The 27,537-nt window shown below is 45.8% G+C and overlaps 2 protein-coding genes across 4 annotated transcripts in view; both read left to right on the plus strand.

Moving 5' to 3' along the window:
• The window catches only part of LOC117770959 (tapasin-like), a 1,175,540-nt gene that overhangs the window by 301,559 nt on the left and 846,444 nt on the right, over nt 1–27,537 (plus strand). The window lies entirely within an intron of this gene.
• pvrl2l (PVR cell adhesion molecule related 2 like) overlaps nt 1–27,537 on the plus strand; it is a 220,870-nt gene that overhangs the window by 120,442 nt on the left and 72,891 nt on the right. The window contains exon 7 of one of the 3 annotated variants that reach the window (XM_034600876.1): nt 16,565–17,830. The exons of the other annotated variants lie outside the window; for them this stretch is intronic. Coding sequence (XP_034456767.1) covers nt 16,565–17,199 — 635 coding nt within the window. The 3' untranslated portion in view covers nt 17,200–17,830. Of the gene's footprint in view, nt 1–16,564; nt 17,831–27,537 lie in introns of those variants that run through there. 3 annotated transcript variants of the gene reach the window in all.

Here is a 27,537-nt window from a genome sequence, read left to right on the forward strand (position 1 = left end):
TCTGTTATTCTGACAGCTCAGGTGAATCCGAATCTCTGCAGCGAGACCAGGAATGATTTTATCCAGATGGGTTTCATTTTCACAGCCAAGTGATTTCCCACTGAAGTTTATCCCCCCCCCCCCCCCCCCACGAAATGAGAACCAACACAGGGAGGGGTTGCTCTGTCGGTGTTAAAAAAAAAAATCATACCAAAAAAGTTTCTGACAATCAGAAACAAAGCTAACAGAAACTTTCAGAAATCACAGGAAGCTGCACTGTTGCCCCCTCGGTGTGGGAGCTGGGGCAGCGGCCATGCAGGAGTAACGTCTGTCAGGGAGATAAGAGCTGAGGAGGGAGCCTGCAGGCGATGGCTTATCACACACACAGACCTGGAGGGAATACACAAATACACATACATGGGGCGGAGGTGGATGAAGCCGTCCACGTCGAGAGATTTGAGGTGGGGGAGGCTCGTATCTCACTCCTGAATCACCGGCCGCCCGCAGCGGTAACTTCAGTCTATTTCTCTATCTGTCTCACAGCAGGATGACCTTCCAGTCCACAGATTACCTCCACCGGCGCAGGGCTCAGAGAGAAAGAAGGAAATGTGTGTATTTAATGTACGAGTAGTTGTCACGATTAGAGTTAAATGTGTCAGGAAGAGACGGAGCGGGGACATTCAGAGGAAACGTTCACAATGATTCTTGTTTTAATGGAACAGTAATCATCCCATCATCGACGACGAGAACCCACAGGGTGTTGCTCTCGGTGCATTGTGGGTAAAGTACCAGATGCATTTAGCTGTGTCGAGCTTGTAGGTGATTGCACTTGCAGCCATCACAGAATAATCACCTCAACTTATTTATTTTACACCATAAGCGTTTTACAGATGATCTTATGAAGCAGAATAACAACCGAGACGTAATTATACATTATTAGAAATCGCAGATAAACATTTACTTTCTTTTACAGGAGATTTTGTCGTAGATTATTCGCAGGTAAACCCCAAAAAAACTACAGACATTCCATTGGACCTATTATGTCAGCTTGTGTACCATCAAAAGGATTTTTCTGTTATTTTAAGGTATAAAAATGACTTTTGCATAATATTGTTGCTGATTTGCTCTTGAGCAAACAACGGAATCCAACGCTGATCGACACAAGGTCCTGCCGCGTGTCTGTGGGTTTTTGAAAGCACATAGGAAAATGCAGGAAACCACTAACTGAAAGAGACGAGAGAGAAAATAGTTAGAAAATTGGTAAATTATAATATTCATCAAAAAAACGACCTGAGACTAATTACCCCCCCGATGCAAGGCAGCGGCTCAGCTGAGAGTTGGTGTTTTTACGCGTGGGTGGAGTGGACTATCCCACATGCTAGCAATTAAAATGTTAGTAATGTCAGTGGTGCAGTTTGCTCTTTAAAAGTCCTTTTGTACGTTGAATCAGAATAAAAATGAGCATTAGCTAAACAAGCAGGAGAAGCTTAATGAGACAAATGGCTGAAAGTAGTTGATTTCCAGCTGTGAGTTCAACATCAGAGTCATGTCATTATCTGGAAACACAGCACATCCTCGAGCCAATCAGCATCCAGAACTCGTTGTCTTTGTAGAGTCGTAAATACAGATTGATAACACGTTTACAATTCTAACTGTATCAGTGCAAACTGCAGATTCGGCCTCAGGCAGTAAAAAAAAAAATACAGTGTGTCTGGCATTTCTTTAACATGACAAGATCTACTGCATATTGTTCAAGCAAGGGGGGGGGGGGGAGGGCGTGGTATGTGTTTAGTGCAGCACGGTGGCCTGGTGAGGAGATAACAGGTTCTGTTATCCAAAGGTCAGCGGCTCAGGACCGACATCAGTGTGTGGCCTGCACCTCCACTGAACCTCCCCCGCCTCACTGAGAGGGAAGTCAGTGCTGTAGGAATACAGACGTCCTAGCATCCTTTAAGTCGCTATGAGATTCCTCTAGAGGGCAGCGCAGAGTCGTGTTGTCAACCACTAATGTTTCGATGGTGATGGAGGCTGTGGTTACAGCTGTGTCTCAATCCAGTGGCCGTGTTCTTCAGAGACTGCATTTAAGAACCGATAGCAGTCTCTATTCCGAAGGCTCCTACAAGCCGACAAATGTTTCCTTCCATCCCCGAGAAACGAAGGCTCCAACAGATGGATCCTTCTCGCGCTAACGTATCCCAGGATTCATTGCACTTTGGTGATGAGCTGTTTTTCAAAGACGTGACTGCGACACGAAGTCCGATGCTTCGGTATCACGCTTCAACTAAACCGAACAGCTAACGCTACGCATGTTGCCAAGGGGCATTGAGACCTTCCTTGTCGTGTTGTTTGCCGTCAGCAGTAAGGGTGGGTCTTGAAGTAGAGTGATGTGGATGTGAATGTTTGAAAATCCCTGTTCTTTGTGGTACATGTAAGTGATCAGCATTAGGCCTTTAATTAGCTTGAAATACCAAATACTCGCACACAGCACAATGGCTGTAAATGTGGGGAAGTGGCCGTGTGGTACAGGAACAAATTAGCAGAATTAACAGAGGGGATTAGAGCTTTGATTAACTCCAATGAACAGAAATGTGGTTCAGGAGGTGAACGCAGAGCAACGGGGAACATGTTGGCCGCTCAGAATGAAGAGTTGTTTCTCGACCGGTCTCGTAGCTGAGATTATTTTCTGGGAAGCGAGCCAGAAGTTGGTGTTACAGTCTCAGCCGGCGGCGGTCCCCTTTTATTTGTCCTTCAAGACAGTGGCAGCAGACAAAGGACCAGAGTGAAATGTGGTGAGACCTCAAGAGCAGAGGGCTCTTTTAAACAAGCTGCCGCACAAACAGCTGCTCTTCTCCGGGAGAGTTTCACAGGTGGCGTGTTTGTTTATCAAGGACTTTTCTGTTGAAACTCAAAGAGGAGCCGTGAAAAAGCCTCCACCAGCTGAGATCGTGTGAAGGTCTTGATCGTATGAAGGAAAACGTTGATCTGAGTGAGTCATTGAAAAGAGGGAATCTGACAATTCCTATTACATCAGGACACATTAAGAAATATGAAAGATCTTTCTGATCGTCAGCTGGAAGTCTGGAAGAAGAAAGGTCGCCATTATCTCCACATAGATTAAGTTTTCCTTTGACTGAATCGACGCTGCGTGATCCTGCTGGCACTTAATGACCAGGTTTCAAACTCAAAGTGAGATATTGAACAGGCTCTGGTTTGACCCCTGGGAGTCTTTGTTGATGTCGATCGATTATCGGATCTGGGAATGAGCTTTAAAATGTCCCTCTTGTTCTCCTGATGACCTCAGTGTCTGAAGGACTCATGAGAACTGCCCCCACTGGGACTCCCATGCTGAGTCCGAAGTGACTCACTGTGCAGTCCACTGTTATATGTAGGGATGTCCGGATGTGTAGAATGATTATACCCTATGGAGTGAGCTCATTGTATCCCACAATGCATCAGGAACAGACGTTTGCAACCGGTGGTCACTAACCGAGCAACATTTAAACTCATGCCGGAGAAAAATGGAAATAATCGGAAAAGGCTGAAAGTTGGAGCAGTAACAAAATATTGTCTATTGTTCGTGTGGAAAAGACGCACGGTAGCATTTAAATATTAACCGACGCTGATATGTCACGTTTTAATCGTGCTACAGCAATAACCGGAGTAGTAAGCAAACGTCTTTTTATACCTCTGTCGTGGCGGGGGGGGGGGTGTTTATGTGTTAAAGAGTAAAAGAGAGACTGATTTCATTTTAGTGGACAAAGACAAGGTCACTAACCATGGCCTCTTGAACAAGTCTCAAGTCTGACTTGAGGGAATCTCTTCAATTGTGACCTTCAAAGATGAACTGATCACAGTCGCAGTGACCTCATATGAATATGAGATACAACATGTAGGTGGAACAAACTGCCAGTGGTTAGCGGAGGCGTACGACCGCAGGGCAGTGATTCTAGGTTTGACTTTGTTTGGCTCTCCCTCTACAGTGAGTACAGAGTGATGGATTTTGGACACAACCTCACGTTAGAAACTTCCAAACTGGTCGTGTTCCACTCCCAATCAACCGAACCTGGCCTCAACTCTGAAAGTTATCCATCAGGATGCATTATTGATTCGCAGCCAGCCGAGTTGGAGCGGGAGCAGAGGGGCTGAGGGGGTTGAGTGTTGCGTGGAATATCGTCTAAATATTTGAAAGAGAGGTACTTGTCTCTCAACGTTCACCACCTAAATATTTTAACACTGAGGGCCTGAGCGGGTTGATGTAGTCAAGAGTTTCAAGAGTTTTTCTTTCTCTGCTCCAGTCAGAAGAGAAGGGTGAAGTCATTGATAGAGCCGAGCTGTTTGGCTTCAATCAGGGGGCGAGCGCACGCTCACACATCTGCTCGTCATGGTTACTGTTTCCACTGCTTTCCAGTGCTTCGCCCTCCTTCTTTTCAGTAGTTGTGGTTTTGGTTTTTCTGAGACTTCTGCAGTCTGGCTCCAGGCGGAATTACACGTAATAATTCAACACAGACACACAGAGAGATTGTGTGCTGCACATTACGTACACTGCACATTGCGGTGTGTGCGCGCTGATTCTGTGGTTTTATTATGTGGCACAGATGCACAAATCGCCATCCTGCAACACGAGGAAACTCATATTCTCATATTCGCCTCCACACAGGGTTTTATTGTGTTTTATGCTCTTTCGGCGCTGGACTCGAGCTCAGACTCATTCGTCACCGGACTCACCGGGTCAGATGTTAGTTGTGTTACCTGCAGCTGAAGCTTTCCAGGGGAGTGGTCCATGATTACCTCTGCTCTTCTGCTACTGCTTTCCATTTCAATGTTAAAGACCCTGAGCCACAGTTCAGCAGCTCCCAACATTTTTTTAATAATAGAGTTCATTGCCTCATGCAGATACAGTTACACAATCGCACATACACGCTGACAACAAGGACAAAAAAACAGATACAGTGCGTGCACACAGACACAATCTTTAACTCTACAGAGACAAACGCAGACAAACAAAAACATCCCATTTGTGTTCTGGGTTCAATCATCATTTCTCATTTCTCCGTGTTGCAATTGCAAGATATGCTCCCCTGGCTTCACACAATAAACCAGTTTGTGTCTCTTTGTGTTTATTTGTGTGTGTGCATGTGTGTAATGATGGGCCACACTGAGCTGTCTCTAATCCTGCAGACTAGTGCGATGTCTTTCAATTAGCCAGCAGGGCTTGTTCAGGGCCAGCCGGGTCAGACCTGCTATCACAATCTGCAGCTAATCCACTACGGACTGATCAATGCAGAGGGGGGGGGGGGAGGAGAGGAGAAAGGTCGGACCTTCAGGAAGCAAAGGGAAAGCGGGGGTGAGCAGGAGGTGAAGGCGAGATCGACAGAAGAGGAGAGGAGGGCAGGAGGAGGATCGAAAGATGCTACATCTCCGAGTGTGTGTCCCCGTCTCCTGCTGGCTCAGCAGTTTGTATACGTCTGGTGTTGATCTCACTGACCACAGAAAACCTGCTGGAGGCTTGTGTGTGTGTGTTAATGAGATAATGACACAATATTAAAGTGGTTTTGTTGGAGCCTCATCATCGCATTTCGTCCCACTTTTGTTTCCGACATGTTTAAAGTTCAGTTTCCGTCTGACAGGAACAGAGAAACTTGTAATTGCTCGTTTGCTGTAATTACGACTAATTGCTGTTATCTGGTGCCGTATTACAACATTTCCAGAGAATTCTCTTGCTTCCTGCAGCAGAGTTTCCATTTTTACCATCGGCACTCAACAACTAGCACCTATACTTTGTGTCTTGTGTTATGAAACATGCTCAGCTGTTAATGTTGGTAGGCTGCCGTGGGTTCGAAGCTCAGAGGAGCTGATGAAGTTGTAATTCTGGGTTTGTCCTGCAGCCATGGTCACTTCAGCAGGATTTCACCAGCCACATGAATTGTACAATAAAAATGATATAATAAAATAAATAGATCAATAACGATGAATCCAACTTTGCAGTTATTCCTCAGGATTTACATATTGTGCCATCAACAGCTGGCACCAGTCGAACGTTGTGTTCTCTCTCCGATCTCTAAACTACAGATGGTTTGTTTGTTTACGTTTCTTATGGTGAAATGTTCATTTAGTTTTCCTTCATTATTTTACTGAAGTCAGTTCATTATTTCGCCGTCAGTTTACATCCAAGTAAGTTGGTCATTATTCTGCATTTAGGAAAGTCCTCGTTAATCTGGTTTAAAACAATATGACTCGAGCACAGCATTGTATTAAAGCTGTGTCCGAAGATTTCCCTTTTTTTACTTTCCCACATCCAACATGTCAACCACATGCACTTCATCAAGAACACAACCCCCGATCGATTCTATAATCATGTAGGTGTCAAAAAATGCACTGCTCATATATTTACACATCAGATTGTATAATAATTTGTTTTTGTGTCCTTGTGCTGAAACATTTACGGATGTCGTGGAGAACACGACGCGGACACAGAGTAAATCCAGGGCGGAGAGAATTATCGCTGTCTAGATGTTTGCTTTTCATTTTTGTGCTGCTGATCATATTCATGAACAGATCGGAGTGGGGGAGAGCGAGGGGGGGGGGGGGGTAGAGGAGCAAAAAGAGCAGTGGCTTTAGCGACCTTAATCCTGTCCACTCTGGGTTTGCTGTTCTCTTCCCCCGATGGCTCCCCCATCCTCCCTCCTCTCCCCCCCCCCCCCCCCCCTCTTTTCTGTTTTGAGAGGATGGAAGTGCTCCATCTGAAATGAGCAAAGGCACACAAGCACATATTCATTTCCCCCCTTCTTTTTCTCTTTCCCCCTCTTTTCTTTCTACTCTCCTGGGCCCCTTTAAACCATTCTCTGCCCCCCCCCCCCCCCCCCCTCCCTTTTTCACTCTCTCCCTTGGTCCAGATTTGCTTAGAAATGAGTCACCCGACCACAAACCACCCCATTTAAGTCAGAGGGAACGGTGGAAGAGTGGAGGGGGGAGTTGGGGAAGTGGAGAGGGAGTTAGAAAGGGAGATGGATTGAGTGAGAGTGGGGGAGAGGGATGGAGAGAGTGAGAGAGTGAGAGAGGGGAGAGGGAGGCTGTTTTTCACTCAGCTGGTTTTGTTGATCAGTATCAACAGCCAAGGTCTGGATCCAATCAGCTTCATGCATTCAGCCAAGCAGAATAAGAACTAAAAATATATTTGGCAGTGCACAACAGTGGCGCGTGCACGCACACAAACACACACACACTTGTGCACACACACTTCAGCAGAGATGCAAATTCAGTGCATAATGCAGCACAGGCAGGGTGTGAAAGCAAGAGCACTTACCGGGGCTTTGGATTATGACACAAGTGTGCTGATTTGTGTGTGTATGTGCGTGCATGTGCGTGCATGTGCATGTGCATGTGACGTGCACGGATTCCCATGCATAATGGTTGAATCTGCACTGAATTAATGAAGCTGCAGACGTGTAGGTGTGAGACATCACACTAATTACGCCAGCAATGCTGTAGCCTCGCCATCAATAATGTTCATTAAACTACTGAACCCACTCAAGTTGACGGCTCCGTGTACGACTGTGTGTGTGTGTGTGTGTGTGTGTGTGTGTGTGTGTGTGTGTGAAAGCGACTTGCTGTGAGTAAGCACCAGTCGGGTGATGGATCACCACAGATTTGCATTAAATGCTTCTTTATTTGGACACGGCCGGCTGACAAAGGCCATTTTTTATCATCTCCGCTTATTCAAAGTTTCAGGCTCCGAAGATAAAATATACAAAACATCATCCCACTCATAACTTCAAATAATTTACAGTGCAACTATCAGGGTTGTTTTTAGTCAACAAGGTAATTAGATTCTTTCCGAATCGCCTGAGATAATAAAACACACGTGGGTGGTTTATTAAAACCGTGACATGTTTATGTGTTTGGTTAAGTTGGTTTGGCCGTGTAGGTGAAGACGTTGCCATTATAACTCAAACCAAAACGCTTGAAAGTAAAAGTCTGTGTCCTCATCCAAGAGCCTTGTGGTGTGCGCTTGTTAAGAGAAAATAATTTGTTCCGAATGTGGGACTTCACCCAAAACTTCAAGGATGTGTTTGTTTATACACTGATACAATCCAGGAAACAGGTTCTCGTCTCTGAAAAGCTGAGCGTCGAACCCGAGGGACCCTGCAGAACGGACAGTTTCCTCTTGTGTCCTCACAGAAAGTTGAAATGATGACAAGTAACACAAACGTCATGGGATCTGGAATCCCTTATTCCTCCAGTAATCCTCCGAGCTGGTGTTCAGTGAACAAGGCAGTTAAGAGTCTTGTAGCTCACAGGCTGTGGTTCTCTTGTAATCATGCAGCGAGGCAGTAAATAAACCATATCACAAAACAAACAGTCAAACGTAGAATCAAGAGATCAAACTGGAATCATCCATCGATCATCCCAGATCAGCCGGGGAAGAAGGGAGTTCCAGCCATCCCTCTCCTCAGGCCAGATGGGACACGTGGACCCTCCAGGGAGTTCTGGGTCTTCCCCTGGGTCTCGGACACTTTCGATGTGTCCTCCATTGCAGGGTGTCCAGGGGGCCCTCTTGAGGGGGCACCTTTCGTCATGAGGGAGCAGAGGTTCCACATCCGAGCTCTCTGTGGATATCTGAACTCCTCATATCTCCAAGGTTTAACACTCTTGTTCTTTCTGTAGCCACCAAACTAGCATCAAAGCTCCAATCTTGTTATTCCAGGTTTGTCTCTGTCATCACAGGACACCCGGCTGGCACCGTGGGTAGTAAGTACCCGTTTTGCTAGTTTGGTAAAATCTGACTTACTAAGGCTCACAGCACTTGACTGCACTCTTTAACTGTGATAAGTTTTAAAGTGTAGAGCTGAGCCTCACAGACAGTTGCTGTGAGCTCGGCAGCGTTATGAGACGTTCAGTGATCCGGATCCCGACCTGTTTTTTTAAGGTCACAGCACTTGTCTTACACGAGAAACACATTTCCAAATTATCCTCTGCTTGAGGACGTCACACGGTGAGAAGGAGACTGTATAATGATGCTGAGGAGACATTTCCATTACACCTTGGGTTGTGTGTGTGTGTGGGCTCACGGGGGGGGGGGCGTCACCATGGCACTGATGTCAGATGAACAGTATGCATCTGTAACAGAAGGTCTTCAAGTCTTTTAATAGGAAATAAAACCACTATTTCCTGATGAATGCTCATGTAGGAACTCATAAAAGACTGAAGGGCCCAAAGGTCTCGAAACCCTTTCATCACAAGTACTTGTTTCATTCCAGCAAGAGAAGGAAAACCAGTTAGATTTGACATTTTTATATTCCAGTTCAACCTTGGTCACTGAAGGAGAACAGAGAAGTACAAAGAACCTGCTGATGGACGAGCAAATGCCTTAAAAGTAAATACAGCTCGTATGAATGGAGCAAATTGAAAAGCTTGAATTGACCTTGTTTATGTCCCAATATTTAAATAGGTTATTGAAATAAAACTGAGATCCTCCTCGAGACAACAGCACACTCCCGTCATCAGTAAAACTACATTTTGCCTTTTTCTGCAAGTATTTCAGTCATGTCTTGAAAACAAAGATTCGTGGATGAGCCACAGACGTCTCCTCCGGCTCTGAAGGTAGAAACATCGCACCGGGTCTTTAAGGTTTTTACACGCACGTTGCATTCAGTCTTAAAGTCCCTGCACGTCACGGCAGACAGTGAATATCTGGTCTGTGTACTCAATCAATATCCGGTTCTGTTGCTTCCAGTTTGTTGTAGTGCATTGTGTTTTTACGACTGCGTTTTACAACTCCACAGTTAATACACACTCAGTAAAACTCCTGGCTGGAGTTCGCTCCCTCCGAGGACTTACATTCCTATCATGTTGTGTCAGAGTTCGGAGAAAAAGGGGCTCAGCACTCTGCTTGTGTACTAACACACACATACGCTGCAGAAAGCTTGTCAAAGATGAGTCATTGGGCTTTTGTATGTTCATATTCTCCTGTGTGTGTGTAGGCTGTAAATTGTGTGAGTGTTCCCTTTAGGCGGAGGGTTGTTGTTGAGGTGAATGCAGCCAGAAGTCAGAGAGTCTACGGAGTGTGTGTGTGTGTTTATGTGTGTGAGTTTTTCACTGAGCGACTGTGTGTGTGTGCGCAGCAGCTGGAGACTAAATGGGTGTTGAACTAGAAGAAGGAGGTGGGGAGGCAATTGGGAAACCTCCTGAAGTTCATAACCTCTGCAGGGGGCCAAAAGATGCAGAAAAACCTAATTAGACCGTGTGTGTGTGTGTGTGTGTGTGTGTGTGTGTGTGTGTGTGTGTGCGAGTGTTTGTACGTGTGAGCGCTTTGCCTTAATGTGTGTGTACTCATGCACGTAGATGCTACTCCCACATGGATGTTTTTGTAAGTTTTGTGAGTGTTTTCTGCAGAAAGAAGCGACGCAGATGAGCTTTCAAGGTTAAAAGGGGGTAATGAGCTTGGAGGAGATGAATCCACCCATTTATCTCAACTTGCATCCATCCATCCATCTATCCATCATCTCCATCCACCCTCTTTCACCCCCTCCCTCCCTCTCTCCCTCCCTCTCTCTCTCTCTCTCTCTCCCTCTGCCTCTCCTTCCCGTCTGTCTGTGCTGTTTTCATCCCATCTGCTTGCTCTGTGTCAGAGAGCATCCATTTAAAACCCTGAGTCTCAAAGGACAGAGCACAGAGCGAGATTCAATGGGCCACGAAAAATGCCAAAAACAAGATGCTTTCAAAAAGTCATTCTGACTTTCTCCTCTCACTCCATTTCTCCGTCTCTTTCTGCGCGGTTTACTCTTTAGTTTATGTCTCTTTCTCTACCGCGCTCTCATTATTTCCGCCGATGAAAAAAGCACGTGGGAGAGATCCGGAGATGAAAAGCACCGGCGAGAATCCGTGATGAGGAGACGGGATTGAAGATGATTTCGGCAGGAAATTTCTCTCAGGGAGAGGGTTTGCGTGAGGAAATGACTGAGATTGTCATGGAAACACCGGCGGTGGGATGCGGGCGGTGCTGGGGCCTTGTGCGAGATTTTAGTTGTGCGCTAAATGAAGTATGTGTTTGTGAAGATCAGGGATAATCAGGGGTAATTGATTAGACAGTGTGGCTCTTGGTGTTTGTGTGTCTGCATGTGTGCAAGTTTGACTGTGTAATCAAGGGTAATTAAGCTGTGTGTGTGTGTGTGTGTGTGCATTCATATTTTGTTCAGTACGTGTGTGTGACTGAATGTGTAGCTGTGCGTGTCTGTATGTAAAGTGTGGAGTGTGACTGATGGTGTATTGATGGTTTCTGTGGGTGTTGCTTCGTGAAGACGATGGAGGACGACCTGCAAACCGAACCTTTTCACTCCAGTGCAGTAATCAGCTGTAACCACATCACATCAGATCTGAGTAAAGGTCTGAGGATGTACTGTCTGACAGGATTACAGTGTTAAAGTAGTGGAGAGCATTTAGCAGAATATGGGCAGCATTAAATGTGATGTTTTCCCAGAGGATGATGGTTTTCCAGGAAATGAAAGGACCCAAACTGGGGTCGAACAGTTCAAATAAATATGTCTCGTATAGTTCAGCTTATGTATTCACCAATTCAATTCTTCTCTCTCACACTTATATTACATTAATGTCTTTAATAGCTGAGTGTACCTCGCCGTAAAGTCCGATTCTGAACAGAGTGTTCCTGGAAAGAAAAAAAGAAACTGCACGGTGCGCTTTGTCATTCATGAATAAATGCTAATCACACTGCATAAGCAGGGCCGTGTGCTCGATGCTACGCGAGTACGTTCTCTGTGCTCCGTCATCGACCGGAAAATTGTAACCCATTACCGTCCTTATTGGTGCATGTCCTTCTCTCGGCCCTCGCGTGTCTCCTTCGTTATGCTTTGTTTCCACGCGTATTTCTTCGAATCGAACGCGAGACACACCTCAGTAATGCATCTTGTCAAAGTCAGCGGGAGAAATATTTAGCTTTGCTCGCTGCATCTGTAAAGAGGTTACTCTCAAACCCCTCTTCCCTCCGTACATCTGTGATTTCTCGTCTGCGTCGCCTCTGGCTCCCATTAACCCACCGTGATAACATTTAGCCGCGGCCTCACCTCCCCCACCTCCGCGTACATCTGCTACGATTATGAGCCCCGTGCCTCCGGGACACGCAGCTTTACACATGCAATCATGACTTAGATCTTGTTACTTTAGTTTGTCCATGGATCACAGAACATTGCACACAGTGTGACACTTGTGTAGGAAACATCTTCCCAGAGCTTTAGGTTCTGTCTGCATCTACAGGCAGAACTAAAGCAAAGAACAAAGGTGTTTAAAGCAGAGAACTCACTCAACGGACTGCAGCTGCTTGTATCGCTCGTGTTTGATAAACAAAATCATGAAATTAGAAGTTGAAACCTTCACTCAAACACAGGAAACACCTTTTTACAGATATAATAAATATTTTACTGTGTTCAGCAGGAAGGTAGGATTTAGCATGGATTGTGCTTTCACTGTGCACGTTCACGCAACAAGCATATTAGCAAATGAAGTGTAAAACAGATAAAGTAGAGTTTGAATTTTGTGGTGCTATGATTGAAACTCTGTGTTTTCTGAAGGTGGAAGCACAAAGTGCCTGTGCAGGGGCGGTCAGATATCATCTTGTATCTGATCGTATTGTGTAGGTGGATATTACCTGAAGAGCTGGAAGCAACAAAGGCTGCTTAGAAACTCAGAACTCAGCTGAAAAGCAGAGGGAACTGGACTTGATGTTTTTAGGTTTGATTTTTACTGTCGGTAGAAGCACAGTCCTCGAATCCATTTTTTATATCCGTCCTCAGTGTAACCTCACAAAGCAAAGACCGGCGACTGTGACATCTGTGTTCGGAGCATATACACTTCTCTACGTCTCGTCCTTGACCAAGAGCTGCTTTTAATGAGAATTCCCACTGTGGAGTTGTTGCAGTCGCTGCCTCTGGCTTCATTGTCTGACTGCTGAAGCAGCTCTGTGTGTTTTCAGGCCTGGTTTCAGTTGTGAGGAGGCGAAGCACAGAGAGAGCGAGAGGAAGGAGAGGGACGGTGACGGAGATCAACAAAAGATTATTTGGGATCCTCTGTTTCACTACTCGCTCCCCCTCTCCTCTCTCTCTCTCTCTCTCTCTCTCTCTCTCTCTCTCTCTCTCTCTCCCCCTGTTTGTCCACAGTATCACTCTACCCTTCTAACTCTTTGCACCTTGCCTCCCCACATCCCAAATCTTCTCATTTAGATTATCCCTACCGCAGTGAATGTAACTGGGTAGAAATGGATTGCTTTCATGGCTCTCTCTCTCTCTCTCTCTCTCTCTCTCTCTCTCTCTCTCTCTCCCTCACTCTCTCCCTAATCTCCTCCACGTACATGACACTAATACAGAGACTGATATAAGCTCCCCTGCCTCTCTCTATGACATTTATCACCGTGCTTCTTAATGCAGGCAGGCTGCCGCTGTTGATGAGAAATCAGGATGACAAGCGTGGCCTATTTCCTTGCTAACGATAGTGTTGCCTTTTTTTGTACCACTTTTTATTTGGGAAAATATGTTCACAGCGCTCAGTGTTTCCTAAAGCGTCTCCTAAGACGTTTGGCAAAGACCTGACACTGACACTGATCGTGCATCTGGCACAGTCTTGTCAGAGCCGATCTCAGACCCATTAGTGCTTCGGATTGAAAAGCCTGATGTCGGAGCACCTGAGGAAACCTTGTATCTCGCTTTAAAAAAAAAAGCGATTTCCTGCATAAACATACTTTTCGGATTTCCAGGAGGAATTAAACGTCAAATGGTGTCATGCTGAACGTATGTGCCCCCCCCCCCCGACACTTTGAGCTCACTGACATGGGGACTTGAGCCTATTTACCAAACTGAGTTAATGTAGGACGGTAGAAACGTGTCGTGACGTTATAGAACAGCATGTCACACCTGGAACTAGTCATGTCTTAAAGGGGTCGTATGGTATCAATCAATATGTTTTCTTCGTGCACTGGTTCGACGTTAGTGCTGCTGATAGTTGGACGTTTTCTTCTTCCTTGGCTCAATCGATCTCTCCCTACTTTCGCTCTACAAACTTTGATCTGTTTAGCTAATCCTTTGTTCCAGTGGAGAGAACAACAGCGCCAGTAAAGAGGTAAAAGTACCATCTGCAAGCAAGATGTCCGTTCATTGCAGGAAACTCTAAACTTGTTTTCTGTTCAGTTTTGGTTTAAAACTTCCCCACTTCTATCCAGCAGTAAGATGAGAGTAATCACTCGCTGAAACAATCCTGAAGTTCAACACTGTCAATAATCCCCCGAAGGAGGAAGTCCTGCCTGGTCACAGATCATGTGCTGGCTCGACCAGTTGCCCCAGTGGCACCAGTTGAAAGGTTAGTCTGGAGCCATGAGACGAGGAGGAGGTAGCTGCAGTTCCCGGTTTTTGGAAAATCAATCTTCATTCCTCAGTTTTTTGACTTTGAAAATTGGAGATAAAACCAAAGCTGCTCCTGCATGTGACCCAGGAGTTGTTGAAAAATGAACATGCCCGCTCTAATGGACCTCCGTACGAACACTGTTGTTTATAGCCTTTACGGAATAATGGGATTTAAAGTAGTTGATTAACGGAAGGACGACAGCCACCAAAGACCTTCCACAAAACGCCATTATTCAGCTGTCTCTTACTCAGACGCTTGATAAATGCCACTAATGCTCAAAGTGTAAATTGCCCAATAAATAACATTTTGGCCTCACGTTGTGTTTGCAGTCCGGCCTGCGAGTTTGCACGGGGAGAAAAGTAGGACAGGGAAAGTTGGATTCATCATCCTTAATGCCTTCTGTCACATCAGTTGGATATCACCAGACACCGTCCCCTAATTTAGACATCATATCCTGTCCCAGGAGCCGCCCGCCTCAGTCGCCCAACCCGTCTGTCTCACCCTGGCATAACCCTCCTGCATTCCCACGTGAGACCCGAGCAAGAGAGAGCGTTTGAAAGCAATCTGAGACCTCTCCTCTTAACTCGCCTCTCGTCTGCTCTCCTCTCTCCATCCACCACAAAACCCTCTTCCAATTCGTTTTCTGCTCGTGCCCAATCCATCGCCTCTTTCATCTCCGTCTCCTTTTCCTATTCCCTCACAATGAGCAATTTGTATAAATCACAGGCTCTCTATCCAGACTCACTTATAGTAACGTCCCCCCCACTGGTTTTGTTAGCATAATTCATTCTTGTCGGCGTCGCTCAGATCATTATTTGATGTCCGATGTGATTTCCTCGGAAAGAGGAAAAAAAATGCTGTTCCCTCACCGCTGCTGCCCCGGCTCGTAACCCCGCGCGGTGTTCGTTTCAGCCAAGCTCAGATTGTTTGATTGGCATTCACTGCTGTGTTTGCCAGGAGCGCTGGCAGAACCTCGCTGTTATTTGCATAAAACAGAAAGGGGCTCAGATTTCCCTGCTGTTCCTTATTCCACTGCCCTTACCGCACCCCTTAGAAAGACCAGCATGCGATTCCAGAGCAGGGAAGAAGAAACGCTCGCTGTCTTTGTGAGCAGTTCTGCACTGTAGGCTCAACTCCTCTCCTCGCCTGGTTTGACACTTTCTTTTCTCCTCTTTTTAGCCCATCATGAATTACTCATACAAATCCTACACGATCTTTTCTCTCTCTCACTCACTCACTCTCTCTCTCTCTCATATTCCTGCAGAGAATCCTCTTAAAAATGTCCTGGCATGCGAGTCTTGCTCCACAGTGTGACCCTTTTACCTTTGTGTGCCGCCGATCAGTGAGATCTGGACTCGGTCCTGGGTGGACAGCAGGCCACCGCTCCGCCCCGTGGTTTTGACTAGCTGACCGATAAGAGAGGCATGGGGAGGAAGCAGATGATGGGAGGAGGAAGAGGAGGAGTGGGGATGATAAGGAGGGTGGGAAAGGAACAGAGGGCGATAATGGGAGGGTTAAACATCGTGGCGTTTTTCCAGGCCCGACTTTGTGCTCGTTTCCACTGACCCTCTTCAAATAACCTCTCTGTTGTGTGTCTGTCTCTGCGTACGTCTGTGTGGCGCCGCCCGGCCCATAACCCATAACAGCATGAGGCCCAACACAAACCTCTCTTTGCTGACGCTGTAAACCCATCTCTCGTTTCTGTTTCAATCTTCGACTGAAACAATAGTGGAGGGGCAAACTTGGCTCACACCAACATGAAGTATAGAACAAAAGGCTTTTCCCCCGGCTGGCAGAGGTGGGGTGGGGGGGGCGGGGCAGCAGAGAAACTGGAGTGCCAGCAGCTGGACACACATGTGTGTGTTTATAGAGCGAGATGTCTGCAGAATGCAACGAGCCTCTGGGAGAGTGAATGAGTTCCATTCAGCCTGATCCCAGCAATGACTGACTGCACTCTTACCAAGGGATTACACTGAGGAGAACATTACCACACACTTGTAAGAGGATTGTAACACACGTAGAGGAAGACACTATCACCACAGCACACTCACAACACAAGAAGAACACCTCCTCCACAACTGAGCGAGACTTAAAAACAGCCGTCAATTCCTTTTGCCCTTTTTTTCTTTTCCTCCACCCATTTTTCCATCCCTCCTTCCAAACCCCTCCATCCCCTCTGCAGAAGCCCTGGAGGATCCGCTCAGTGCCGGCGTCGTGGCGGGCGCCGTGATCGGCTCCCTCCTGGCCCTGCTGTTGGTTGTCACGCTCATTGCCGTTCTCCTGAGCCGCAGCCGCCGACAGCAGAGGCGCGGCTATCCCAGCAGCGGCGACTCCATAGCGACGGGCAGCGGGGGCAGCAACGGCGGAGACTATGGCAACAAAGCTCGGCTGCTTTTCAGCGGCACCGGCAGCAACAGCGGCAAGAACGGGACTGGAGCGAACAACAACGGGCCCATCTACACGTATCGGGAAGGCTGCGACGCCACGGGTACTCTGACGGAAAAGGCCAACGACTTCCACCATCACCATCTCCACCACTCGTCCACCAGCAAGCCCCCGTCTGCCCATGACATCCTCCTCAGTGGCGACATGGGTGAAGCCGAGAGGAGGAAGTTCGACCTGGATGACAGCATGGAGGAGGAAGAGGAGCAGTATGATAGGTTCGGAGGCGTCGGGGGAGGCGGGAACATGCTTCCCCCGGCCTATCACATGCGCAGAGGCCATGGCGGTGAGGAGGAAATGGACGTGTACCTCGACGACGACATGGAGTCTCAAAGAGATGGCTCTGTCATTTCCCGGACTGCCATTTATGTCTGAGGTCGCAGGAAAGGAAAGATGAGGGGCTGAGAATAGGGAACGGAGATGTGGTGGAGGAAGTGGGGGAGTCCGAGCCTGCCCCCCCCCCCCCTCACCAATAAATCAACATGGCCTCCATCAGCTATAAACACCGACCTGCTTCACATTCAACCCGATTAAAGAGACGCCATCAATTATATCCTCTCTGCTTGACTGTGTCATTTTACAAAAAGAGGATTGAAAGAAACGTGATAAATTCAGAATGAAGTTGTTGTGAAGCGGATGAAAGGGAAACCTGTGGTGGCAGAGGTGCACTGTGGGTAATCATGTGTGTAACTGCATCATGGAGACGGATTTTTTTCAGTGTCGGCCGAATGTGGCAAAAAAAAAAAAAAAGCCACAAACTCTGGACGCGATGCTAACTGCTTCGTTCTTGTTCCTTCAGCTTTGCTAGTGTGTTGACGTGCTGAGTGTTTGTATTTTCTACGATAAAAACGTAATCTGCAAAGCCGCAAACAGCATAACCACAAAACCGCAGCTACTCGAGGATTGCCTTCCTGTTTCAAAATAAAACTCCTTCATCTACACGTGGAAAAAGGCTTCTGTGGACGTCGGCCGCTCCGCTGCAGACTCTGGTTCTTCACCTGAACCGTTTTTAAAACTTGAAAAAGTCCAACGTTGTCCTGGCAACAACGAGGGCGTTTCCGCTCACCCCAGCGACGGCTGTGTGGAGGCGCTCAGTGACTCGGGGCTTCCTGCCCCACCCTCTGACACCGCCGGGTTTCCTGGTGGGTGCAGCCGAAGCGAGGCCACTTACCAGAAGTGACATAACAGACTGAGCAGCGTGTGCTAATGTGCGGCTGGCTGTGGTGTTAATGATGTGCATCATCTGTATATCGGGTGCCGTGTCACTATAGCACAATTGTTGTTGTTATCGTCGGTGTAGATGTTGTCGTTGTTCTCGTTGTGTAATAGTGTTGATCTCGAAAGAAAAGATGCACCGGGAGCCTTGGGGGTTTCACACAGTTCCACGTTGGGTCGGTAATGACTCATTTAATGGGTAAAAACAGATTTTTCTTTGTTTGCAACTCTCTCCTCTTTCCGTCTCTACTTTTCCTCCTCTTTTATCTCCATGTTCTCTGCCTTTCTGTCTCCGTCTGTCTCATGTCTCTCTGCTCCACATGCATCCCACACCGTTTGTGTTCCTAAGCCGTGTCCCACACACATTACACTCCTCTCTTATTCTGTGTTTTTCTTTATTTACATAACGGGCAGCTTAGATGAGAGCCGTAATGACTGTGTGCAGGGAGAAGGGGATAACTCGTTTTTATAGTCCTATCTGGGTCGCATTCAACCAGGCAAAATATTCACCGGCTTTGTTGGAGGCTGCTGCGTTTCATTTTTTCATTTTCCATGTTCCGCAGAATGTTCCTAGGATATGAACCGGATTATTCCATGTTCTGTATTCTGATTGGACGGGAAGACACGGTCCAAGACACATTTCAAGAGAGGATGTGAACGCAGGTTAAATGAAATCCCAAACTCCCAGATCTTTGTTTCTTGTACGTGGCGAAGCTGCAGCTAAACACAAAGGTTAAAAATAGTGAGACAGGAGGAGACTCTGTGTCTTTAATGAGACATTAAACATTGAGATAACGGTGAATTGTTCACGGAAGATGCAGAACTGCTTTTTAAAAGTTGCAGCTTTTTATTCTTGTGATTTGGAGACTGCACTTATTACATTTCTTGTCCGAATGGATCATTTTCCAACACTTCTGCTAATCCATAACTGAGACGTAGCTCTCATGTGTCTGGACACATTTGCCTTATTGGTTTCCAGGTTTTTCCGACTCATCTGTTTTGGTTTTTTTCAGGGCACCAAATGGGCAGTTTTCTTAATTAACTGTTGTATTATATGACTTTGTTATGTTGGACGTGAGGTGACACGATAAGGCTGAAGGTCGGGTGTAAAGTAAAAAGAACAAACGGACGGTTTTGGAGCGATGGGAACAAACTAGCCTCATCCTCTGCTTTTCAGTCTCATGCTCAACACACAACATTTACTTATACCCCATTTACACCTGGTTTTAAAATGGATTCCAGGTTATTTGAAGGCGGTGGGATCCAGCTTGACCAAAAGTAAAGTACAGGTGTAAATGCACCCAGGATGCATTGATGACGTGCTGGGCTCTGATTGGTCCGACCACCTCAGGAGGATGTTGTGACGTGTAAAGTGTAAATGCAGATGTGTTCGAAACAGACGGACGGAAACCGTAACCGTGTGCCACTGCTCCACAACCTGCAGTTCTCACCTGAGTCCTCAACTATGGACGTTACTCAAGACACTCGGACGGAAGACGAGACGCTTTTTTTTCTGACCCACGCAAACGAGCGGAGGTGACGTGAGCGGAGGGATCAGATCTCAACGTCGATAATCAGGTTGAATTTATATCCAGATGTTGAAGCTGGATACCAGACATGTTTTTAATTCCAGGTGTAACCGGGCGTCTCTGTTGCTTTAGAAGTGCAGTGTGATTGTGTGATTGTGTGATTGTGTGTTGGTGGCTCGAGTCATTTTGCAGTCAAGGATACTGTGAGTAAAATCAAAACTAAAACTGTGTGGTATTAAAGGTTTTGTATAATCTTTGTCATTATCATTATCATATCAACACAGGTAATATTCACGGGGGAAGGATCTGAAAAGGGAATTATGATTTTTAATGGTTCACCAAAAATTATTGTTCTAAGTCTCGTATCCTTTTATCTGGTCTGTTGTGATGATAATTGAGACATTTTTAACTAAACTAAACTGTCCATGAACTGAAAGCTGAGATATTTGAAGCTGAGATGTTTTCTCGTGTTAAAGCAACACAGTGTAATGGTTACCGAGCAACAGCGCCCCCTGCAGCCACACGTGATGATTAATTCTAATTTGCTCCGCGTCCGAGCGATAAAGTGGTTTTAACGTAAAGAGAAAAACAAAGTCGTTCAGTGTTTCTACAGTGTGGTTCCACTCACTGAACTGAAACACAACTGGATATTACCCATGATCCTCTGCTTCCTGAACCAGAAGAGCTGCGGCTGTAACAAATCCACCAAACTCTGTTCAGAACTCTTCATGTTTCAACAGTTTCCTGCTGAATATTGGAGATAAACTCTGGTTTTTAATGACTTTTTAAAAAAAATTAATTAAATTAAATATTACAAAGAAATCTGATAGAAAATGTTTCCCTAGAAAATGTAATTCAAGGAATGTTATTCAAACTGAATCTTCAAATTCATTCTATTCAAGCTGCTGTTTTACGGTAAAGAAGTTCCGCGCAGTGTTGCTTTAACCACGCCCCCTTTTCAGATCCCCGCCCCCCCCCCCGTGACGGCACAGGTCCCTCATTGTTGATCGTTGTCGAGCTTTGTGCGATCTGTTCGTCTGTAAATGAGACATCTGCTGCATTTCAGTGGAGCCATGTCGTCACGTGTCACGGTGTATTTGGACGTGTTGCCAGTTCATCTCCCAGTAACGGAGAAACAGCCAGACTGGGACTTCACATGCGTTAGAAGCTGTTAATTGTATCACTGCAGTACAGTTTGAAGTGTCTCTTCAGATCCCGAGGGTGCACGCGTGCGTCAAGATACACAAATCTATCAACGTGTGTGGTCTTTACATTTTAAAACATCCATTTTTAAAGCTGCTTATCGTAATTATAGTTTTATCTCAAATGAGAAGTATAACTGATTCTAGTTAGACTTTCTAATGTTCTATAAATAAAAATCCCTGAGACATAAGGCTCCAGCACACATGGGAACACTACACTACAGTGCAGTGTCTATTTGGCCGGTCTGCCTCAACACGTCTTTCCTCCAGGGGTTCCTCACGCCGCTCGTTCGCTCGACTGTGATCACAACGCCGGCGCCTAATTAGCTCCAGAGTCTCGTAGCGTGCGTGCACCCTCGGTGAGGAAACTCATCTTCAGTCATAACTTTTGTTTTTGCACAACCCATTTTCAATAAAAAAATAAACTTTCTGAAACAGTTCTCTGTGGAAAAAGTGGTAATTAATTAAGCTGAGCCATTTCATCAGTGTATCAACAGCACACTTTCACATGGTTTTTCTTCTTCTCTGTGCACCTGCTCTGGGATATTTAGCTTCTCCTCTGTGTTCTAAGTTTTCACAAACTTAGGAAGATAATGGATTCTTCCCGTTACACCAACACGTGTTCACCTGGTCCGTCCCAGGTCAAGGAAACATTCATTTATATTTAAATTTCCTGTGAGGAACGACCTGTGAACTACTTGTGGTGTCAGCCGAGCTCGTAGGGTTTGAAAACTCAGCAGTAACGAGATCTCGATGACCTTTCTGCTTGCACAGAATCCGGTCAAGCTGTAGTTTCCCCCCCCGGCTGAGCTCTGATCACAGTGTGAGCAACACACCACTTCCAGATGTGTTTTCTGATCACGTTTCGTTCCGCTAGCATTTCCGCACTCACCTTATCATACAGATACAGATCAAAGATTCCGATGATGTTTTGTGCCGTCACACCAGAAATAATCTGTGCCATCTGTAACCTGAAGAAACATGACGTCAGACACAAACAGACAAACATCTGTGGAATAGATGAAATGGCTGAAGATGAAATGAGGCCAGTGTTTGGAAATATCTGACCTTAAAACGAGTAACTCAGCAGAGAGCTCACCTCGGCCCGGGCCCGACCGTCCCCGTCACTCAACCAAGTCACATCCAAAATGCACAAACTCATTTAATCAAGGTCCATGAATTATTCTCTGGGAAACTGGTGAAAATGTCCTCGATCCACATTTAATGAGTTTATTCTCGGTACAATTTCCATCAAGTTTCATTGGAATCGTTCAGAAGTTTCTGCGTAAACACGGCAACGGTCAAGGACTTGAAAATAACTCTATTGGTGCAGGTGACGAGCAATGAAACTCAATTGGTTCAAGATAAAGCTGCTTGATCTTTTTACTACTTTTAATTTGGAAGAATAGAGTTAAAACGACTCATAGAGAATCATAATATGTTTGAAACACAACCTTGAAACTTGAACTAATTGAAATGATGCTTGAAAAGAATAATTATCTTCCGTACGTACAATTTAATAATCCCAGAATAAGACGGCTCTGCTTTCTTATCATGTAGCGACGGTCTCCGCAGCCTGAGTTGATAACGGGGTCGTGTTGGCGACAAGCGTCCCTCGCTGATCTGTAGCCCGCCGCCCCGCCTCACACGCCGCCAGCTCTGGGAGGTTGCAGTCCTGAACGCAGCCCCTGTAAAGTCTTGTCCTTGCCGCTGTGAGTGCGGCGCCCATGCTAAGCAGAGGACGCTCCAACAGGTCACTTGGCTCTGTCAGAGGGAAAGAGAGTGGAACAGAGGGAGAGGAGGATGTGGAATGAGGGAGGTTGCTCGCTGCTCCGTCTGGGGAATACCAAACAGGGCCGGGCAGGAAGGAGGAGAGACTTTTTCTTTTTAGATCAGAGGGAGCAGGAGCTAAAAAAACAAAAAGAAGAAGAAGAAGAAGAGAAACTGAAACCTCAGCCCCTGTTGAGAGCACGAGAATACATCACTGAGTCTTTTTTTATTTTATTTTTTGGGTAAACCACCTGAGACCAAGAGCGTTTGAAACACGGTCAATTATTCACCACGGAGCTTGAAGTCAGCGATGGCCACATTTGTCAGTTGCGGAGCCCGACTGGTTGGCTCCAGCGTAAAGACGAGCGTGGCAGGAATAAAAAAACTGGGCAGAATGGGATTTGCAGCTCCAGTCAGTGAAAGCTGGAGCAAGGTAGGAGGCCTCAGGAGGGTCCATAAGGGTTTGAGTGCCGTGCCACGACTCCGCTTGGCGATTGGCCGATTCCAACCCACACCGATGGACAGTCCTTTCTCAACGCGGCCAATTAGTAGGAAAAAAGCTCCGTCCTGTTTATAGCTCTTCAGCGCAACAGATCTTTTTAATTGTAAAGACATGTTCTGCTCCGGGGACCCTGCGCTGGGCTGGAATTGTATTTATCCTCCTTTCTTCATATCCCCTCTCTTTGCTTCGGCTTTAGCACCCAGTGCAAGCTGTTCTCTCTATGTTTAATTCAGCAGGAGGCATGAAAGTGTTCCGCATTATCTCCCTGCCTCACTCTGAAGGAGGAGGAGGAGGAGGAGGAGGAAGACGGCGAGATAGAAAGAGAGGGCGAGAGACGAGGAGTAGAAAGAGACGAGGAAGAAGAGGCCTATTAGTTATTGAGCTGAGCTTTTGTTGTTAATCCAGTTAAAGCCGAGCCTCTGCTAGGCCAGCTGAGACCCCGGCAGATGTGGATGAGGTTTCCTCCTCCCAGCGCCGGTTAGACGGCGTCTCATTGAACTCTTACCAATTTACAGCACTGGCCTCCTTTACCTTCCTCTCCCCGCCCCCCCGTGCTGCTCCTGCACTTCTGTAGCTATACGTGGTGACGCCATTCGTCACAGCGTGTCCTGCTCAGGTGTTGGGTCAGCATTTTAACATGGATGGTCATTTATTCTTTAGGAGAAGAAGTTCAGGACAAAGGCTCCGGATTTGTTTCCTCTTCTCTGATTTTGCATTTCTGCCTCTCGCCCTGTGAATCAGTGGTTTTAACACTAATAATGTTTGTGACTGGTGTGAAAAGCTGAATTATCCAGAATGTAATTTAACAGCTGATTATTAATAGTCAAAAGCCATTGATCGCCACCTGGTGGCTGGCTGCAGAAACCTCACCTCCTCCATGTTGGTGAATGGAACATGGACCAAACTTAAAGTCATGTTAAATGAAAGTTTCTCAAGGATGGTTTCTGTCATTTGAGGAACTTCTGCTTTCACTGATATTTGTGTGGATGCTTCTGATAAGTTTGTTTTTTTAATTAGATATTTGATCATGAAAAATATCCAGGGTTAGGGTTAGGGCTTCATTCCCACATTTCTACTGCACAAATACGAGCTGTTCAGTGGAGTTCTTACCTTTTTAAAAATAAATTCTTCCAACATTTTGGCCTTGCGTTAACACTGACATCGTGTTTGTGGCCGTTTGATGGATTTAAGTCCAATATTCCCTCTTTTCTTCCTCTAAAAAATGTCTGGTTGTCAAATTTAAACTGATAAAGAGCAAAGCAGGTTGACATCGACTGAAAGACAGTTTTGTTCCACGAGTATCTGTCTGCACCGTGTCTGGTAAAGTATGAGTATCAAGAAACCTTGTTTCTTTTGTCCTTGTTTCAACCTTCTTCCATTTTCTCTTTGGTTTTGTTCTATTCAGTCATATTAAAGTAAAACAATTCAGGTAACTTGAGAATCCTGCAGCCTTTCTGCCTTGAACTCGATCTAAAGAGCTCCTTATATCTTCTGTTTCTCGGCCCTGAATCTCAGAATTGCAGATAGTGAAGCCATTAACTTGCTTCAGAACGAGTGTGGCGCTGTATCAGCTGATTCGACGCTGGCAGCCAGGGACGCTAGACTTTGATCGTGACCTTAACATTGATGTTCAGACAAAGAACCTGTGTGGGCCTGTTTTTTTTGTATTTCTTTTCCCCATGAAAAGCATTTCTATCGTTCATCTCTCTGAGACATTCAGGCTTTTATTCCCTGCCGCCTTCGTGACCCCACTGCTTTTCAATTTCCGTCTGAATCAAAAGTCTCTTTGACGCTTCAACCTGTGCAGGAAACACTTGTGATATTATGTCAGATCTGGCATCAAGTCACTGGTTTTTCAGAAGAAATGTTGCTTTTGAACTCTTGTGAACCTGAGTGTAAGTTTAGATCTCTGATTAATCCTGAAGACTGAAATCAATGGTAACGACAGGGACCTCACGGAGCTCTGCCCACCGAGTGTTCGGGTTCTGGCAGCGGCACAAAGCAAAGTCGGGAAACTTTGAAGATGTTGAACCACGACGTCTTCAGACTCATCATGTGACGTGATCAAAGCGAGCATGTGTTACCATCCCAGGCTGAGATGATCAACATCCGACATTAGTGGGTTTGCTCGTGCATTTTAAAATCATCTCTGAAAAACTACAACATTGTTCAGACTTGAATCATTTTTTTGAAATTCACAGCTGTTGCTTCATTTCTGCAGTCAAGGCTCATTTGTGCTGCCTTTACGTACGAAGAGAGACGAGAGACGAGAGACGAGGGAAACCAAAGAAAAAGTTGCTTACGTGTATTTAGACTTTTCTGCTAACATGGAGGAGGCTGTGTTTATAGTTTGTGCTGCAGCCAGCCACTAGGAGGCGATCAAGATGCTTCGGCTTAAGGCGCCGTCATGTCCATCTTGTCATGTTGTTCAGCAGCTTTCAGAAACTCCACTTAACATCCAGGTTAAACTAAACTAATAAAAGACGCGAAAATACCTCTATAACATTACGGCTACAAATAACCCATAATGCAACACTGAGGCCTTTACATGATCATTTCTCTTTGTGTTTGTAGAGAACTCAGTGTAGTTTGTTCTGTTAATTAAATGTAGGTGCAGCACAAAAATGCTGAGGCCTGAATCGTATAATGATGTGAAAACAGAAACGCTGCAGATTCCTCATCAATCAGGATTGTGGGCGAACAAGATGGACGATTTGCTCACTTTAGACTAACTGTGACTAATTTCAGGGACATTTTCAAACTCTTTAAACACGTGAAGCTGCTTGGAAACGAGTGAGGTTATATCGTCCCCCACGGGTGGATGTGTTTTCCTTCCTCTCTTCTTCCTCTTTGACTGAATACAAGATTATAACACTTACACAGAGAGAGAGATGGTGGTTTTATTATAGTGCAAAGCCTCGTCTGTGTTGGACGGCGGCCCAGCTTCCATCTTCCCCGGTTCTTTAGAGAGTGAAAAACCACCGGATGGAAAGATAAAATCCCACCCGGTAGCAGATTCCATATCAGGTCTGTCAAAGAATCGCTTTCGCTCTTTGACAGAAGAGAAGACAGGAGAAAAGGGTTTATTTATATTGATCAGGGGGTAAAATCCAGGGATTAATTCTCCAAACAACATCAGGGAATGTTCGCGCCTCGCTTGATTTTATGGACGTCGATGAAATGGACAACAAAATAACTCGTCAATAAATGTGAATCATGGTATTTCGGTGTCCTGGCTCTGTTTTAATATGTGTAGAGGAGAATACCTGAAATGAACCCTTCAGTTCTCTGCATGTGAGTGGAATCATTTTACCTAAATTACCAGATATTTCTCGCAGCTCGTGTCCGATGACATGCGTCTTATTTTGGGCTGAAACTCCAAAAGTGCCAGAAGACATTCGTTCCTTATAACCTCCGATAAGCTGAGATCCTTGTGCGGGTGTCCGATTTTGTCATTTTCTTCTTATCAGAACTGTACGTATGTCGGTGAGAAACCTGCATCCCCGTCTACCAGGTCCGCGCTGATCACCTGATATGTGGTCGCCGTGCTATTTGTCCTCCCGGAGGAAGAGTGAAGCGAATGGGGGTGAAATTCAGCTGCGAAATCAGCAGATAACTGTTTGTCCAGGGGGAGAAAAATATCTATATTCAGGCCTGTGTGTGTGTGTGTGTGTGTGTGTGTGTGTGTGTGTGTGTGTGTGTGTGTGTGTGTGTGTGTGTGTGTGTGTGTGTGTGTGTGTGTGTGTGTGTGTTCAGTTTGTGTGGTGACAGGGACTTTTTCTACTGACTCCAGCCTATAAGCTCTGAGGCTTACGGGACTGTCGGGGCCCTAATGCCAAAGTCAGCGCTCTAACTTCTGTAGGAAATCCCCCTTTAAGTTTCAGAGGGTCCTTGGTGTCAAATTACAAGTCGCGTTCCCGTTCACAATCTTTTCTCTTTTATTCTCTTAATTTATCGTATGTTGCCATGCCGACACCAGGCAGCTTCACTACTGTAACCAACCAATCAGGAACGTGTTTTGGAAATATGAACATTCAGTGTCTTGACCAATGGCAACAGCATCTCTGAAGCTGTTCTTGGTTCCTGGTTATTACATTCAGATGGAGCCACGTTTGCGAGGTCCCACTCATGTCGTCCATCTTTATGGTTTCCCCTTGTTGCCAGTCGTTATGCTAACGAGCTGCTAACGTTAGCTACATGGTTAGAGTTTAAAGAGTAATATCAACGTCTCATCTATCGTGAGCTAAAAAAGTTGTGTTTTTCACAAATTAACAAAACGACTATAAACAGATTTTTTTTTGCTGAATGTTTAACTGGGTTGTTGAGCCCATGCAGCTGCAACATGCCCTGGGGTTGTGTTACACATCTGTGTGTGTGTGTGTTGTGCGTTTGTGTCAGTGTGTGAACAGGTGTCTGTAGTTCGAGGTGTTGATCAGCTGCTGAGTCTAGGAGGAGAAATAAACTCTCACTTCAGAGTGACTGACGTGTGTGTGTG

The sequence above is a fragment of the Hippoglossus hippoglossus genome, chromosome 11 (genome assembly GCF_009819705.1).
Source record: "Hippoglossus hippoglossus isolate fHipHip1 chromosome 11, fHipHip1.pri, whole genome shotgun sequence".
Classification (NCBI taxonomy): domain Eukaryota; kingdom Metazoa; phylum Chordata; class Actinopteri; order Pleuronectiformes; family Pleuronectidae; genus Hippoglossus; species Hippoglossus hippoglossus.